The sequence below is a fragment of the Mobula birostris genome, chromosome 13, assembly GCF_030028105.1.
Source record: "Mobula birostris isolate sMobBir1 chromosome 13, sMobBir1.hap1, whole genome shotgun sequence".
NCBI lineage: Eukaryota > Metazoa > Chordata > Chondrichthyes > Myliobatiformes > Myliobatidae > Mobula > Mobula birostris.
The window spans coordinates 28277850-28293798 of record NC_092382.1 but is presented as its reverse complement, the minus strand read 5'-3'; the positions used below and the strand labels follow the sequence as shown (position 1 = coordinate 28293798).

At 49.8% G+C, this 15949-nt stretch overlaps 1 protein-coding gene across 1 annotated transcript in view; it reads right to left on the bottom strand.

The window, feature by feature from the left end:
* Window positions 1–15949, bottom strand: part of LOC140208626 (NACHT, LRR and PYD domains-containing protein 3-like) — a 51998-nt gene that overhangs the window by 22073 nt on the left and 13976 nt on the right. Inside the window, exons 5-6 of the mRNA XM_072277446.1 lie at window positions 14801–14972; window positions 14629–14694 (exon numbers count right to left, since the gene is read on the bottom strand). Coding sequence (XP_072133547.1) covers window positions 14629–14694; window positions 14801–14972 — 238 coding nt within the window. The remainder of the gene's footprint in view (window positions 1–14628; window positions 14695–14800; window positions 14973–15949) is intronic.

Genomic DNA, 15949 nt, shown 5'->3' with positions numbered 1-15949 from the left:
CCCGACCCTGTCAGGGCTGTGCGGCGTCTCACACTGTGTCAGGTACCTGTCAAAGGTTTGTTTGGGTCTCACACTGTGTCAGGGTCCTGTTAGGGGTGTGTGGGGTCTCACAGTGTGTCAGGGTCCTGTTAGGGGTGTGTGGGGTATCACAGTGTGTCAGTGTCCTGTTAGGGGTGTGTGGCGTCTCATAGTGTGTCAGGGTCCTGTTAGGGGTGTGTGGGGTATCACAGTGTGTCAGTGTCCTGTTACAGGTGTGTGGGATCGCAATGTGTGTCAGGACCGTGTCAGGGGTGTGTGGGGTCTCACAGTGTGTCAGGTCCCCGTCAGAGGTGTGTGGCGTCTGACAATGTGTCAGGGCTTTGTCAGGGGTGCGTGGCGTCTCACAGCGCGTCATGACCCTGTCAGTTGTCTGTGGCGTCTCACAGTCTGTCAGGATCCTGTCAGGGGTGTGTGTGGTCTCACAGTGTGTCAGGACCCTGCCAGTGGTTTGTGGGGCCTCACAGTGTGTCAGGACCGTGCCAGGGGTGTGTGGGGTCTCACAGTGTATCAGGACCCTTTGATGTGTGCGTGGTGTCGCGTGGTGTGTCACGATACTGTCAGGGGTGTGTGTGGTCTCACAGTGTGTCAGGACCCTGTCAGTGGTTTGTGGGGTCTCACAATGTGTCAGGACCTTGTCAGGGGTGTGTGGGGTCTCACAGTGTGTCAGGACCCTGTCAGGGGTGTGTGGGGTCTCACAGTGTGTCAGGACCTTGTCAGGGGTGTGTGGAGTCTCACAGTGTGTCAGGACTGTGTCAGGGTTGTGTGGGGTCTCACAGTGTGTCAGGAGCCGGGCAGGGGTCTGTGGGGTCTCACAATGTGTCAGGACCCTGCCTGGGTTGTGTGGGGTCTCACAGTGTGCCTGGACCCTGCCAGGTGTGTGTGGGGTCTCACTGGTTGTCTGGACACAGATGGGTCTGGGATCGCAATGTGTGTCAGGACCCTGTCAGGGGTGTGTGGCGTCTCACAGTGTGTCAGGACCCCTCAGGTGTGAGTGGGGTCCCACAGTGTTTCTGAACCCTGTCAGGTGTGTGTGCCGTCTCACAATGTGTCAGGACCCTTTTGAGGCCTGTGGGGTCTCACAGTGTGTTAGGACCCTCTCAGGGGTGTGTCGGATCTCACAGTCTCTCAGGACCCTATCCTGGGTGTGTGGGGTCTCACAATGTGTCAGGATCCTTTTGGGGTGTGTGGCATCTCACAGTGTGTCAGGACCCTTTTGGAGCCTGTGGGGTCTCACAATGTGTCAGGACCCTGCCTGGGTTGTGTGGGGTCTCACAGTGTGCCTGGACCCTGCCAGGTGTGTGTGGGGTCTCACTGGTTGTCTGGACACAGATGGGTCTGGGATCGCAATGTGTGTCAGGACCCTGTCAGGGGTGTGTGGCGTCTCACAGTGTGTCAGGACCCCTCAGGTGTGAGTGGGGTCCCACAGTGTTTCTGAACCCTGTCAGGTGTGTGTGCCGTCTCACAATGTGTCAGGACCCTTTTGAGGCCTGTGGGGTCTCACAGTGTGTTAGGACCCTCTCAGGGGTGTGTCGGATCTCACAGTCTCTCAGGACCCTATCCTGGGTGTGTGGGGTCTCACAATGTGTCAGGATCCTTTTGGGGTGTGTGGCATCTCACAGTGTGTCAGGACCCTTTTGGAGCCTGTGGGGTCTCACAGTGTGTCAGGACCATGTCAGGAGTGTGTGGGATCCCACAGTGTGTCCGGACCCTGTCATGGGTGTGTAGGGTCTCGCTGTGTGTCAGCACTCTGTCAGGTGTGTGTAGGGTCTCACAGTGTGTCAGGTCACCGTCAGAGGTGTCTGGGGTCTGACAGTGTGTCAGGGCCCTGTCAGGCGTGTGTGCCATCTCACAATGTATCAGGACCCTTTTGGGGGGTGTGGGGTCTCACAGTGTGTCAGGACCATGTCAGGAGTGTGCGGGATCCCACAGTGTGTCCGGACCCTGTCAGGTGTGTGTAGGGTCTCGCTGTGTGTCAGCACCCTGTCACGGGTGTGTAGGGTCTCACAGTGTGTCAGGTCCCCGTCAGAGGTGTGTGGGGTCTGACAGTGTGTCAGGGCCCTGTCAGGGGTGTGTGGGGTCTGACAGTGTGTCAGGGCCCTGTCAGGGGTGTGTGCAGTCTCACAGTGTGTCAGGACCGTTCCATGGATGTGTGGGGTCTCACAGTTTGTCAGGACCCTTTCATGTGTGTGTGGTGTCGTGTGGTGTGTCACGATCCTATCAGGGGTGTGTGTGGTGTCACAGTGTGTCAGGACCCTGTCAGTGGTTTGTGGGGTCTCACAGTGTGACAGGTCCCTGTTAGGGGCCTGTGGGGTCTCACAGTGTGTCAGAACCCTGCCTGGGTTGTTTGGGGTCTCACAGTGTGTCAGGAACCTATCCAGAGTGTGTGGGGTCTCACAGTGCGTCAGGACCCTGCCAGGGGTATGTGGGATTGCAATATGTGTCAGGACCCTGTCAGGTGTGTGTGCGGTCTCGTAGTGTGTCAGGACCCTATCCAGGGTGTGTGGGGTCTCAGAGTGCGTCAGGACCCTGCCAGGCGTGTGTGGGATCGCAATGTGTGTCAGGACCCTGTCAGGTGTGTGTGGCGTCCACAGTGGGTCAGGTCGCTGTCAGGGGTGTGTTAGGTTTCACGGTGTGTCTGGACCCTCTCAGGTGTGTGTGGGATCTTAATGCATGCCAGGACACCGTGAGTGGTTTGTGGGGTTTCACAGTGTTTCAGGATCTGGTCGTGGGTGTGTGGGGTCTCACTGTGTGTCAGAACACTCTCAGATGTGTGTGGGATCGCAATGTGTGCCAGGACGCTGTCAGGAGTGTGTGGCGTCTCACAGTACGTCACGTCCCTGTCAGGGGTGTGTGGGGTCTTACAGTGTGTCAGGACCCTGTCTGGAGTGTGTGGAGTCTCACACTGTGTCATAAACCTGTCAGGGGTGTGTGGGGTCTCACAGTGTGTCAGGACCCTTTTGGGGTGTCTCGGGTCTCACAGTGTGTCAGGACCCTATCCAGGGTGTGTACGGTCTCACAGCGTGTCCTGACCCTGTCAGGGCTGTGCGGCGTCTCACACTGTGTCAGGTACCTGTCAAAGGTTTGTTTGGGTCTCACACTGTGTCAGGGTCCTGTTAGGGGTGTGTGGGGTCTCACAGTGTGTCAGGGTCCTGTTAGGGGTGTGTGGGGTATCACAGTGTGTCAGTGTCCTGTTAGGGGTGTGTGGCGTCTCATAGTGTGTCAGGGTCCTGTTAGGGGTGTGTGGGGTATCACAGTGTGTCAGTGTCTTGTTACAGGTGTGTGGGATCGCAATGTGTGTCAGGACCCTGTCAGGGGTGTGTGGGGTCTCACAGTGTGTCAGGTCCCCGTCAGAGGTGTGTGGCGTCTGACAATGTGTCAGGGCTTTGTCAGGGGTGCGTGGCGTCTCACAGCGCGTCATGACCCTGTCAGTTGTCTGTGGCGTCTCACAGTCTGTCAGGATCCTGTCAGGGGTGTGTGTGGTCTCACAGTGTGTCAGGACCCTGCCAGTGGTTTGTGGGGCCTCACAGTGTGTCAGGACCGTGCCAGGGGTGTGTGGGGTCTCACAGTGTATCAGGACCCTTTGATGTGTGCGTGGTGTCGCGTGGTGTGTCACGATACTGTCAGGGGTGTGTGTGGTCTCACAGTGTGTCAGGACCCTGTCAGTGGTTTGTGGGGTCTCACAATGTGTCAGGACCTTGTCAGGGGTGTGTGGGGTCTCACAGTGTGTCAGGACCCTGTCAGGGGTGTGTGGGGTCTCACAGTGTGTCAGGACCTTGTCAGGGGTGTGTGGAGTCTCACAGTGTGTCAGGACTGTGTCAGGGTTGTGTGGGGTCTCACAGTGTGTCAGGAGCCGGGCAGGGGTCTGTGGGGTCTCACAATGTGTCAGAACCCTGCCTGGGTTGTGTGGGGTCTCACAGTGTGCCTGGACCCTGCCAGGTGTGTGTGCGGTCTCACTGGTTGTCTGGACACAGATGGGTCTGGGATCGCAATGTGTGTCAGGACCCTGTCAGGGGTGTGTGCCGTCTCACAATGTGTCAGGACCCTTTTGGGGCCTGTGGGGTCTCACAGTGTGTTAGGACCCTCTCAGGGGTGTGTCGGATCTCACAGTCTCTCAGGACCCTATCCTGGGTGTGTGGGGTCTCACAATGTGTCAGGATCCTTTTGGGGTGTGTGGCATCTCACAGTGTGTCAGGACCCTTTTGGAGCCTGTGGGGTCTCGCAGTGTGTCAGGACCATGTCAGGAGTGTGTGGGATCCCACAGTGTGTCCGGACCCTGTCATGGGTGTGTAGGGTCTCGCTGTGTGTCAGCACTCTGTCAGGTGTGTGTAGGGTCTCACAGTGTGTCAGGTCACCGTCAGAGGTGTGTGGGGTCTGACAGTGTGTCAGGGCCCAGTCAGGGGAGTGTGCAGTCTCACAGTGTGTCAGGACCCTTTTGGGGCCTGTGGGGTCTCACAGTGTGTCAGGACCCTTTCATGTGTGTGTGGTGTCGTGTGGTGTATCACGATCCTGTCAGGGGTGTGTGTGGTCTCACAGTGTGTCAGGACCCTGTCAGGGGCGTGTGGGGTCTCACAGTGTGTTAGGACCCTGGCAGGGGTGTGTGGGGTCTCACAGTGTGTTAGGACCCTGGCAGGGGTGTGTGGGGTCTCACAGTGTGTTAGGACCCTGTCAGGGGTGTGTGTGGTCTCACAGTGTGTCAGGACCCTGTCAGTGGTTTGTGGGGTCTCACAGTGTGACAGGTCCCTTTTAGTGGTGTGTGGGGTCTCACAGTGTGTCAGGACCCTGTCATGGTTGTTTGAGGTCTCACAGTGTGTCAGGATCCTGTCGGGGGTGTGTGGGGTCTCACAGTGTGTCAGAACCCTCTCAGATGTGTGTGAGATCGCAATGTGTGTCTGGACCCTGTCAGGTGTGTGTGCGGTCTCGTAGTGTGTCAGGACCCTATCCAGGGTGTGTGGGGTCTCAGAGTGCGTCAGGAAGCTGCTAGGGTTGTGTGGGATCGCAATTTGTATCAGGACCCTGTCAGGTGTGCGTGGCGTCCACAGTGTGTCAGGACCCTGTCAGGGGTGTGTCGAGTCTCACAGTGTGTCATGTCCTCTCAGGTGTGTGTGGGGGTCTCACAGTTTGTCAGGTCCCTGCTAGTGGTGTGTGGGGTCTCACAGAGTGTCAGGACCCTGCCAGGGTTGTGTGGGGTCTCACAGTGTGTCAGGCCCCGGTCCGGGATGTGTGGGGTCTCACAGGGTGTCAGGGCCCTGTCAGGGGTGTGTGGGGTCTCACAGCGTTTCCAGAGCCTGCCAGGCATGTGTCTGGGGTCTCACAGTGTGTCAGGTCCGTGTCAGGGCTGTGTGGCGTCTTCCAGTGTGTCAGAACCCTGTCAGGTGTGTGGGGGGTCTCACAGTGTGTCAGAACCCTGTCAGTAGTGTGTGGGGTCTGACAATGTGACAGGACATTGTCAGGGGTGTGTGGAGTCTCACAGTGTGCCAGGACCCTGTGAGCGGTGTGTGTGTATCACAGTTTGTCAGGACCCTGTCAGGGTGTTCGGGGTCTCACAGTGTTTCTGTACCCTGTCAGGGGTGTCTGGGGTCTCACAGTGTGTCAGTGTCCTGTCAGGTGTGTGTGGGGTCTCACAGTGTGTCAGTGTCCTGTCAGGTGTGTGTGGAGTCTCACAGTGTGTCAGTGTCCTGTCAGGTGTGTGTGGGGCGTCACAGCTTGTCCTGACCCTGTCAGGGGTGTGTGGGGTCTCACAGTGTGTCAGGACCCTGTCACGGGTGTGTGGGGTCTCACAGTTTGTCAGGAACCTGTCAGGTGTGTTTGGGGTCTCACAGTGTGTCACGACACTGTCAGGGGTATGTCAGGTCTCACCGTGTGTCAAGATCCTTTCAAGGGTGTGGGGATCTCACAGAGTGCTTGGACCCTGTCAGGGGTGTGTGGGGTCTCACAGTGTGTTAGGACCCTGTCAGGGGTATGTGGGGTCTCACAGTGTGTCAGGATCCTGTCAGGGGTGTGTGGGGTCTCACAGTGTGTCAGGGTCCTGTAAGGGATGTGTGGGGTCTCACAGAGTGTCATCAGTGTGAAAGCAAGCATGCAAGTACAGCAGGCAGTGAAGAAAGCTAATGGCATGCTGGCCTTCATAACAAGGGGAATTGAGTATAAGAGCAAAAAGGTCCTTCTGCAGTTTTACAGGGCCCTGGTGAGACCACACCTGGAGTACTGTGTGCAATTTTGGTCTCCAAATTTGAGGAAGGACATTCTTGCTATTGAGGGAGTGCAGCGTAGGTTCACAAGGTTAATTCCTGGGATGGCGGGACTGTCATATGTTGAAAGATTGGAGTGACTGGGCTTGTATACTCTGGAATTTAGAAGCCTGAGAGGGGATCTTATTGAAACATATAAGATTATTAAGGGATTGAACATGCTGGAGGCAGGAAGCATGTTCCCGCTGATGGGTGAGTCCGGAACCAAAGGCCACAGTTTAAGAATAAAGGGTAGGCCATTTAGAATGGAGTTGAGGAAAAACTTTTTCACTCAGAGAGTGGTGGATATATTGAATGCTCTGCCCCAGAAGGCAGTGGAGGCCAAGTCTCTGGATGTTTTTTAGAAAGAGATGGATAGAGCTCTTAAAGATAGTGGAATCAAAGGTTATGGGGATAAGGCAGGAACTGGATACTGATTGTGGATGATCAGTCATGATCACAGTGAATGGCAGTTCAGGCTCGAAGGGTCGAATGGCCTACTCCTACACCTATTGTCTCTTGTCTATTTTCTATAGGACCCTGTTCGGGGTATGTTGCGTCTCACAGTGTGTCAGGACCATGTCAGGAGTGTGTGGGATCTCGCTGTGTGTCAGCACCCTGTCAGAGGGGTGAAGGGTCTTACAGTGTGTCAGGACCCTGTCAGGGGTGTGTGGGGTCTCACAGTGTGTCAGGAGCCGGCCAGGGGTGTGTGGGGTCTCACAGTGTGCCAGGTCTCCCTCAGGGATGTGTGGTGTCTCACAGTGTGTCAGGACCCTGTCAGTGGTGTTTGAGGTATCACAATGTGTCAGGACCCTGTCAGGTGTGTGTGGGATCTCACTGTGTGTCAGCACCCTGTCAGAGGGGTGTAGGGTCTCACAGTGCATCAGGACCCTGTCAGGGGTGTGTTGGGTCTCACAGTGTGTCAGGACCCTGTCAGGGGTGTGTGGGGTCTCATACAGTGTGTCAGGAGCCGGCCAGGGGTGTGTAAGGTCTCACAGTGTGCCAGTTCCCTGGCAGGGGTGTGTGGGGTCTCACAGTGTGTCAGGAGCCGGCCAGGGGTGTTTGAGGTATCACGATGTGTCTGGACCCTTTTGGGAGTGTGTGGGGTCTCACAGTGTGTGAGGACCGAGTCCAGGTTGTGTGGGGTCTTACAGTGTGTCCGGACCCTGCCAGTGGTGTGTCGGGTCTCACAGTGTGTCAGGACCCTCTCAGGTTTGTGTCCGGTCTCACAGTGTGTCAGGAGCCGGCCAGGGGTGTGTGGGGTCTGACAGCGTGACAGGATGTTGTCAGGGGTGCGTGGGTCTCAGAGTGTCTCAGGACACTATCAGGGGTCTGTGCGGTCTCACAGTGTGTCAAGATCTTGGCGATCTGGAAGGAATCTAGAGCAGCTGGATGACCTTCGATTCATAAGGGAGAATGAGGCAGTCATAGATGAGAGCTTCAGGGAGGTAGTCACACCTAGGCTGTCGGAAGCAGGTCGTTGGGTGACGGTCAGAGGGGGGAAAGTGAAGGTGAGCAGACAGGCAGTGCAGAGCACCCCTGTGGCCATTTCCCTCAATAATATGTTCACCATTCTGGATACTGTTGGCGGGGACAACCGACTGGGTGTGAGCCACGGTGGCAGGGCCTCTGGCACTGAGTCTGACCCTGTGGTGCAGAAGGGTGGGACGGAGAAGAGGAGAGCTGTCGTCATTGGAGACTCTATAGTCAGGGGAGCAGACAGGAGATTTTGTGGACGTGAGAAGGACAGCCGCATGGTTTGTTGTCTCCCGGGTGCCAGGGTCCGGGATGTCTCTGACCGGGTGCACGACATCCTGGTATGAGAGGGAAAGCAACCAGAAGTCGTGGTACATGTTGGCACCAACGACATAGGCAGGAGAGGGATGAGGTCCTGAAGTGTGAGTTTCGGGAACTAGGCAGAAGGCTGAAGAGCAGGACCTCAAGGGTGGCGTTCTCAGGATTGCTGCCAGTGCTACGTGACAGTGATGGTAAGAATTGGAGGAGATGGCAGTTGAATGCGTGGCTGAGGAGTTGGTGCAGGGAGCAGGGGGTTTGGATCATTGGGATCTCTTCTGGGGTATTCTTCACTTATGTGAAGAACAAAAGGATGACAGGAGTGAAGGTAGGTCCATTTAGATAAAGGTGGGAAGATGTGCCTGGAAGCTGTGGAAGTGAGTGAGGTGCTCAATGAATACTTCTCTGCAGTTTTCACCAATGAGAGAGAACTTGATGATGGTGAGGACAATATGAGTTAGGTTGATGTTCTGGAGCATGTTGATATTAGGGAGAGGAGGAGTTGGAGTTGTTAAAATACATTAGGATGGATAAGTCCCTTGGGCTAGACAGAATATTCTGCAGGCTTCTCCATTAGGTGGGGGAAGAGATTGCTGAGCCTCTGGCTAGGATCTTTATGTCCTCGTTGTCCACAGGAATGGTACCAGAGGACTGGAGGGAGGCGAATGTTGTCCCTTTGTTCAAAAAAGGTAGTAGGGATAGTCTGGGTAATTATAGACCAATGAGCCTTACGTCTGTGGTGGGAAAGCTGTTGGAAAAGATTCTTAGAGATAGTATTTATGGGCATTTAGAGAATCATGGTCTGATCAGGGACAGTCACCATGGCTTTGTGAAGGGCAGATCGTGTCTAACAAGCCTGATAGAGTTCTTTGAGGAGGTGACCAGGCACATAGATGAGGGTAGTGCAGTGGATGTGATCTACATGGATTTTAGTAAGGCATTTGACAAGGTTCCACACAGTAGGCTTATTCAGAAAGTCTGAAGGCATGAGATCCAGGGAAGTTTGGCCAGGTGGATTCAGAATTGGATTGCCTGCAGAAGGCAGAGGGTGGTGGTGGAGGGAGTGCATTCAGATTGGAGGGTTGTGATTAGTGGTGCCCCACAAGGATCTGCTCTGGGACCTCTAATTTTCATGATTTTTATTAACGACCTGGAGGTGGGGGTAGAAGGGTGGGTTGGCAAGTTTACAGATGACACAAAGGTTGGTGGTGTTTTAGATAGTGTAGAGGACTGTCGAAGATTGCAGAGAGATATTGATAGGATGCATAAATGGGCTGAGAAGTGGCAGATGGAGTTCAACCCGGAGAAGTGTGAGGTGGTACACTTTGGAAGGACAAACTCCAAGACAGAATACAAAGTAAATGGCAGGATACTTGGTAGTGTGGAGGAGCAGAGGGATCTGGGGTACATGTCCACAGATCCCTGAAAGTTGCCTCACAGGTAGATAGGCTTATGGGTTGTTGGCTTTCATAAGTCGAGGGATAATGTCTAAGAGTCGCAATGTAATGATGCAGCTCTATAAAACTCTGGTTAGGCCACACTTGGAGTACTGTGTCCAGTTCTGGTCGCTTCACTATTGGAAGGATGTGGAAGCATTGGAAAGGGTACAGAGGAGATTTACCAGGATGCTGCCTGGTTTAGAGATTATGGATTATGATTAGAGATTAAGGGAGCTAGGGCTTTACTCTTTGGAGAGGAGGAGGATGAGAAGAGACGTGATAGAGGTGTATAAGCTATTAAGAAGAATAGATACAGTGGACAGCCAGTGCCTCTAAACATCTGGAGAAGAGTGATGCTTATGTGAGAATGCTGTTCTCGGACTACAGTTCAGTATTCAACACCATCGTTCCCTCCAGGCTTGACAAGAAGCTCAGAGACCTCGGCCTTGACCCTGCCTTGTGCAGCTTGATCGTGGAGTTCCTGTCAGATTGCCAGCAGACGGTAAGAGTGGGCTCCCTCACCTCTGCCTCTCCGACACTCGATGTAGGTGCCCCTCAGGGCTGTGTCCTAAGCTCCCTCCTTTACTCTCTGTATACACATGACTGTGTCGCCACCCACAGCTCCAATCTGCTAATTAAATTTGCTGACGATACTATATGGATTGGCCAAATCTCAAATAATAACGAGGTAGCCTACATAGAAGTCATCACCCTGACACAGTGGTGTCAGGAGAACAACTTCTCCCTCAATGTCGCAAAAGCAAAGGAGCTGGTCGCAATGTCGCAAGAACAAGAGGAATGGAGACAGGCTAACCTCTATTGACATCAATGGATCTGGGGCTGAGAGGGTGAACAGCTTTAATTTCCTTGGCATTCACGTCACTGAGGATCTCACATGGTCTGTGCACACCGGCTGCGTGGTGGAAAAGGCACAACAGCACCTCTTTCACCTCAGATGGTAGAGGAAGTTTGGGATGGGCCCCCAAATGCTGACGATTTTCTACAGGGGCACAGTTGAGAGCATCCTGACTGGCTGCATCATTACATGGAATGGGAACTGTACTTCTCTCAATCGCAGGGCTCTGCAGAGAGTGGTGCGGACAGCCCAGTGCATCTGTAGACGTGAACTTCCCACTATTCAGGGCTTTTCAGAGACGGGGTAAAAAGGGCCCAAAGGATCATTCTGAACCCAAGTCTCACCAACCACAACCTGTTCCAGCTGCTACTATCCGGGAAACGGTACCACAGCATAAAAGCCAGGACCAACAGGCTCCGGGACAGCTTCTTCCACCAGGACATCAGACTGATTAATTCACGTTGATACAAATCTATTTCTACAATTGTACACATATATACACGCTCACCGCACACACTTTACTGTAATTGTGCTGTTGGTGCAGAAAAACAGTTTTCACGACATGTGTCTGTGATATTAACCCTGATTCTGAGAATTTTTATCTGGCTGTTGTCTCATTTTTTTAGATCTGTTATTCATCGTACTCATACTGTCCTCATTCATATCAATCTAAGTGTGATCCAGTGCACATGGCGTTTTCTAGAAACTGTCATTTAAGTTCTTATTTTTCTTGGCATATTTTCCAGATCTGTTTCAGACCAGGATATTATACCAAAATTATACGTCAATATGGGCATAGTGAGTGTATACTACCTTTGTTATATTTTTACTGTTCAGCTCTGTTTGGCAGATTTTCTTGATCCTTGATGTAAATTCAGATTTTCTTCAGCCTTGAAGTAAATTTTGTTGGAAGGTTTTCCTTTATCACACGATTATCTATTTTCTTTGCTTATTGATATCCTAAGTATATGTTTCATATTCTGTTGTATTGTCCCCTGATGCTCTGTTTGATATTCTACTGGCTCTATTGCACCTTTCTTTATGTTTCATGTTCTGTACTTTTCTAGTCTAAAGTTCATGCTTATATCTTTAGAAGTTAGTTCCATTATTTGAAATATTTGTTTTAGCTTTGCTGATGCAAGAGCAAGTAATTTCAAATCATCAATGTATAGCTGTGCAAACGTATAATTCGTATTTTTACCTGATTTGATACCTGATTTTTGTCCGTTTCAGTAAATTATGAGCAGGTTTAAAGCCAAACAGAACCATACTGGCCTTAGTGAGTCGCTCTGGAAAATCCCTCGATTTTGATAATGGTGGTTGTCCCTTTGTGGTTGTTAATAGGACGATTATTTTATGCCAATGATTCATCAGATGTTGTAGAAATTTCACAAGTATTGGATGAATTTTATATCTATTTGGAACTTCTCTTAACCATGTGAGGGAGAGAATCAAATGTTTTTTGATAGACAATATTACACTGAAAGATTTCTGCTTTCCACAGGTTTTGAAATAGAATTACATAATCTGTTATCTGTTGTTCATAACCGAACGGTATTTTTTCTGCTGTCCTGTGAGTATATTGTGGTTATCTAAGTGAGTTGTTATTAGTTACCGGATGCACGATGCTACAATTATATAATTGTCTTAATATTATTAAGAGCCAATAATAACATAGTAGGTGACCATTCAGTAGTCTTATAAATGCAGTATTGAAGCTGTCCCTGAGGCTGGTGGTACACACCTTCAGTCTTTATATCTTCCGCCCCATGGCAGTATGAAAGAGAGAATGTTTGAGGTGGTTTGGGGTTCAGCAGAGCCAAGAAGGGCCAAAAGACCTGTTTCTGTGCTGTAGTTTTTTTTATGGTTTCTATGGTTTCTAAACAACATCCATGTGTAACTTCATCCATCACCTTTGTCACATCCTGCAGGAACTCAATCAAGTTGTCAAGACGCAAATCCCATCCAAAGCTTTTAATGATTATGGACCTGTATTCCCAGATCACTTTGCTCTACCGCACTCCTCAGTGCCCTACTGGTAACTGTATAAGACCGGCCCTGCTTGGTCTTTCCAAAGTGCAACACGTCACGCTTGTCTGCAATCTGCCCAATTTATTCTTAAATGTTAAAAAAGAACCCGCATTTACCACCTCGTCTGGCAGCTCATTCCACACTCCCGCCACTCTGTGTGAAGAAGCCCCCACTAATTTTCCCTTTAAACGTTTCCCCCCTCACCCTTAACCCATCTCCTCTGGTTTTGTTCTCTCCTTGCCTTGGTGGAAAAAGCCTGCTTGCATTCACTCTATCTATACCCATCATAATTTTATATACCTCTATCAAATCTCCCCTCATTCTTCTATGCTCCAGGGAATAAAGTCCTAACCTATTCAACCTTTCTCTGTAACTGAGTTTCTCAAGGCCCAGCAACATCCTTGTAAACCTTCTCTGCACTCTTTCGACCTTATTAATATCCTTCCTGTAATTTGTTGACCAAAACTGAACACAACGCTCGAGATTCGGCCTCACCAATGCCTTATACAACCTCATCATAAAATTCAGCTTATATTCAATACTTTGATTAATAAAGGCCAATATACCAAAAGCTCTCTTTACGACCCTATCTACCTGTGACGCCACTTTTAGAGAATTTTGTATCTGTATTCCCAGATACCTGTTCTACTGCACTCCTCAGTGCCTTACCATTTACCCTGTATGTTCTATCTTGGTTTGTCCTTCCAAAGTGCAATACCTCACACTTGTCTGTATTAAACTCCATCTGCCATTTTTCAGCCCATTTTTCCAGCTGGTCCAAGTCCCTCTGCAAGCTTTGAAAACCTTCCTCACTGTCCACTACACCTCCAATATTTGTATCGCCAGCAAATTTGCTGATCCAATTTACCACATTATCATCCAGATCATTGATAGAGATGACAAATAACAATGGACCCAGCACTGATCCCTGTGGCACACCACTAGTCACAGGTCTACTTGTATATTGGTAGAGTCTTTGACAAGGTCCCACATGGGAGGCTCATACAGAAAATTAATATGCTTGGGAACTGTGGGGAATTATCCTCGCTGGCGGGGATGCACACTGGGAGAAACATCTTAGCTGGCGGGCGGTGAATCTGTGAAATTATTGTCATAGACTGCTGAGGAAGACACGTCACTGGATATAGTTAAAATGCAGGTTGATATGTTCCTGATTAGGAAGAGCGTCAACATTTACAGAAGGCGGGATAATGGGGTTGAGAGGATTTGCGTAGCAAAATCACTGAGCCGATTGGCTTAATTCTGCTCCTAAGTCTTATGATTTTAGGGTGCATCTGGAGTATTGTATTCACTTCTGATTGTCCAGCTTTTAGAAGGATTGGAGAGGGTGCAGAACAGGTTTATCAGGGTGTTGCCTGGATTCGGTGGCATGTGCTACAAGTGGAGGTTTGATAAACTTGGTTTGTTTACTCTGGAGTTAGAATAGAGATCTGACAGAGGTACACAAGTTTGAGAGGTAAGATTTGGGTCGACAGCCTGTATTTTGTTTGTTATTTTTTTACATAAGACTGGTGTCTAATATCAGAGGGCATTTGGTTAAGATGAGATGTGGTAAATTTACAGCAATTGTGGGTGTTTTTTTTTCATATAGTTCTGGTACCTGGAATTTACTACCTGAGTCATGTTGAAGGCAACTATGTTAGATATACATGAATGTACAGCAAATGCAAGAATATGGTCAATAATATAAGAAAGGATACCAAAGTATTTTTTTTAAACTTTCCCAGATATTAAAGAGTAAAAAAAAGGGAGAGGGTCGATATCAGACCGCTGAAAAATGATGTTGTAGCTGCAGTAACAGGTGAAAAGGAAATGCCAGACAAACTCTGTGGAAGTCACTAGCGGAATTACAAAAGGTAAAGAACATCAGTGAACAGAATTGCGTGTAGTGCTATTACAAAGGAAAAGGGGCTTGGAAGATGAAAGGTCTGAAGATAGAAAAGTCACCTGGACTGGGTCATACAGTGTATCAGGAGCCTGCCTGGGGTGTGTGGGCATTCCCAGAGCATTAGGACCTGGAGTGAAGGCTTCAGCAGAACCAACAGATGGATTAATAGAAAAATAAAATGTAGAATATTCAGGCTGCAAAGAGAGATACTTTGAATTGTTACTTCAATCCAGAGATCAGCGAATGGCTAATGGTGAATTTTGATTCCCAGGTTTTGCCAAGTCACAGACTAACACTTGAGGTGTGGTTTGAACTGAGCATTTCATCACTCACCTATCAGTTGGGTGGGTAATTCAGATAACCCTTGGGCGATGTTCATGTATTCCTGTGGAGCAGGACCTGTTTAAATATTAAAAAAATCCATGGAAACAGAACTAAAATAATTAAAATAACTAAAATGTTTATTTCAATGTGCCTTTGTGTTCAGTGTGTGGTTTTAACGTACCGAGTTCCTGTATTTCCCTCAGTATTCTGTCCAACTTCGGTAACTCAGTCCTCCATGTCACAAAGGATTCCCACATCGCCCTCCGGGCCCGGGAGCCTTTCTCCATCACCAAACTGAGGAAGAGCCTGGAACTCTCAGTCCGGTTTCCCTTCTCTGTCAGTTCAGTGACTTTCTAGAAAAGGAAAGTAATAAATTTACCACGGAGCAGACAGACGAACATGGAGAATGTGCAGGAAAATATCTGTTCATGGTCCCAGTAGCTTCAGAATTGATGCAGTCACTGGGCTGCTGCCTGATCCTCCCTGGGTTCAGTCGTTAACAGAGAAACAGTAACTGAGGGAAATTCTAAATCAATATTGTGAAAGAATAAGGATTTACTGTCACCCTGCAGTATATTCAACGTGATTAATTTACTTATCCATCAATGTGTAACATTACATCAAAAAGATGTGACAACAAGAACGGAAGAGAGGGAGAGCGAGGGAGCAAAAAATGGATGGTGGGCATCACTGAATCGTGGCTGAAAGATCATATTTGGGTGCTCACATCCAAGGATAAATATTTAATCGAAAGGAGAGGCAGGTGGGTGAAAGGGTTGGGTTGACTCTGTTGTCATAAAAAATGAAATGTGCTTCTAAAGAAGTGATAGCAGATTGGACGGTGTAGTTGTTAAGATACTGTGTAGGAAAGAAAATGACCCTGATGGAACAGTAACCAGGATGTGGGATACACATTCCAGTGGGAGAGAGAAGAGGCATGTAAAGATTTCAATGTTAAAATAGTCATGGGGAATTTCAATATGCAGGTAGCTTTGGAAAATCAGGTCGGTGTTGAATCCCAAGTGAGGGAATTTATAGAATGCCTATGAGATGGCTTTTGAGAGAAGCCTATGGTTGAGTCCACTATAGGAAAGGCAAATCTGGATTCAGTGTTGTGTATTGCACCAGATTTGATTGGGAAGCTTAAGGTAAATAAACCCCTAAGAGGCAGTGATCATAAAATAGCAGAACTGACACTGCAGTTTGAGAGGGAGAAGGTAAAAGTCAGATGTATCAGTTTACACTGGAATAAATGAATTACAGAGAAATGAGAGAGGAGCTGGGCAAAAATGAATTGGAAGAGGCAACAACCAAGCAGGAATAAAGTATG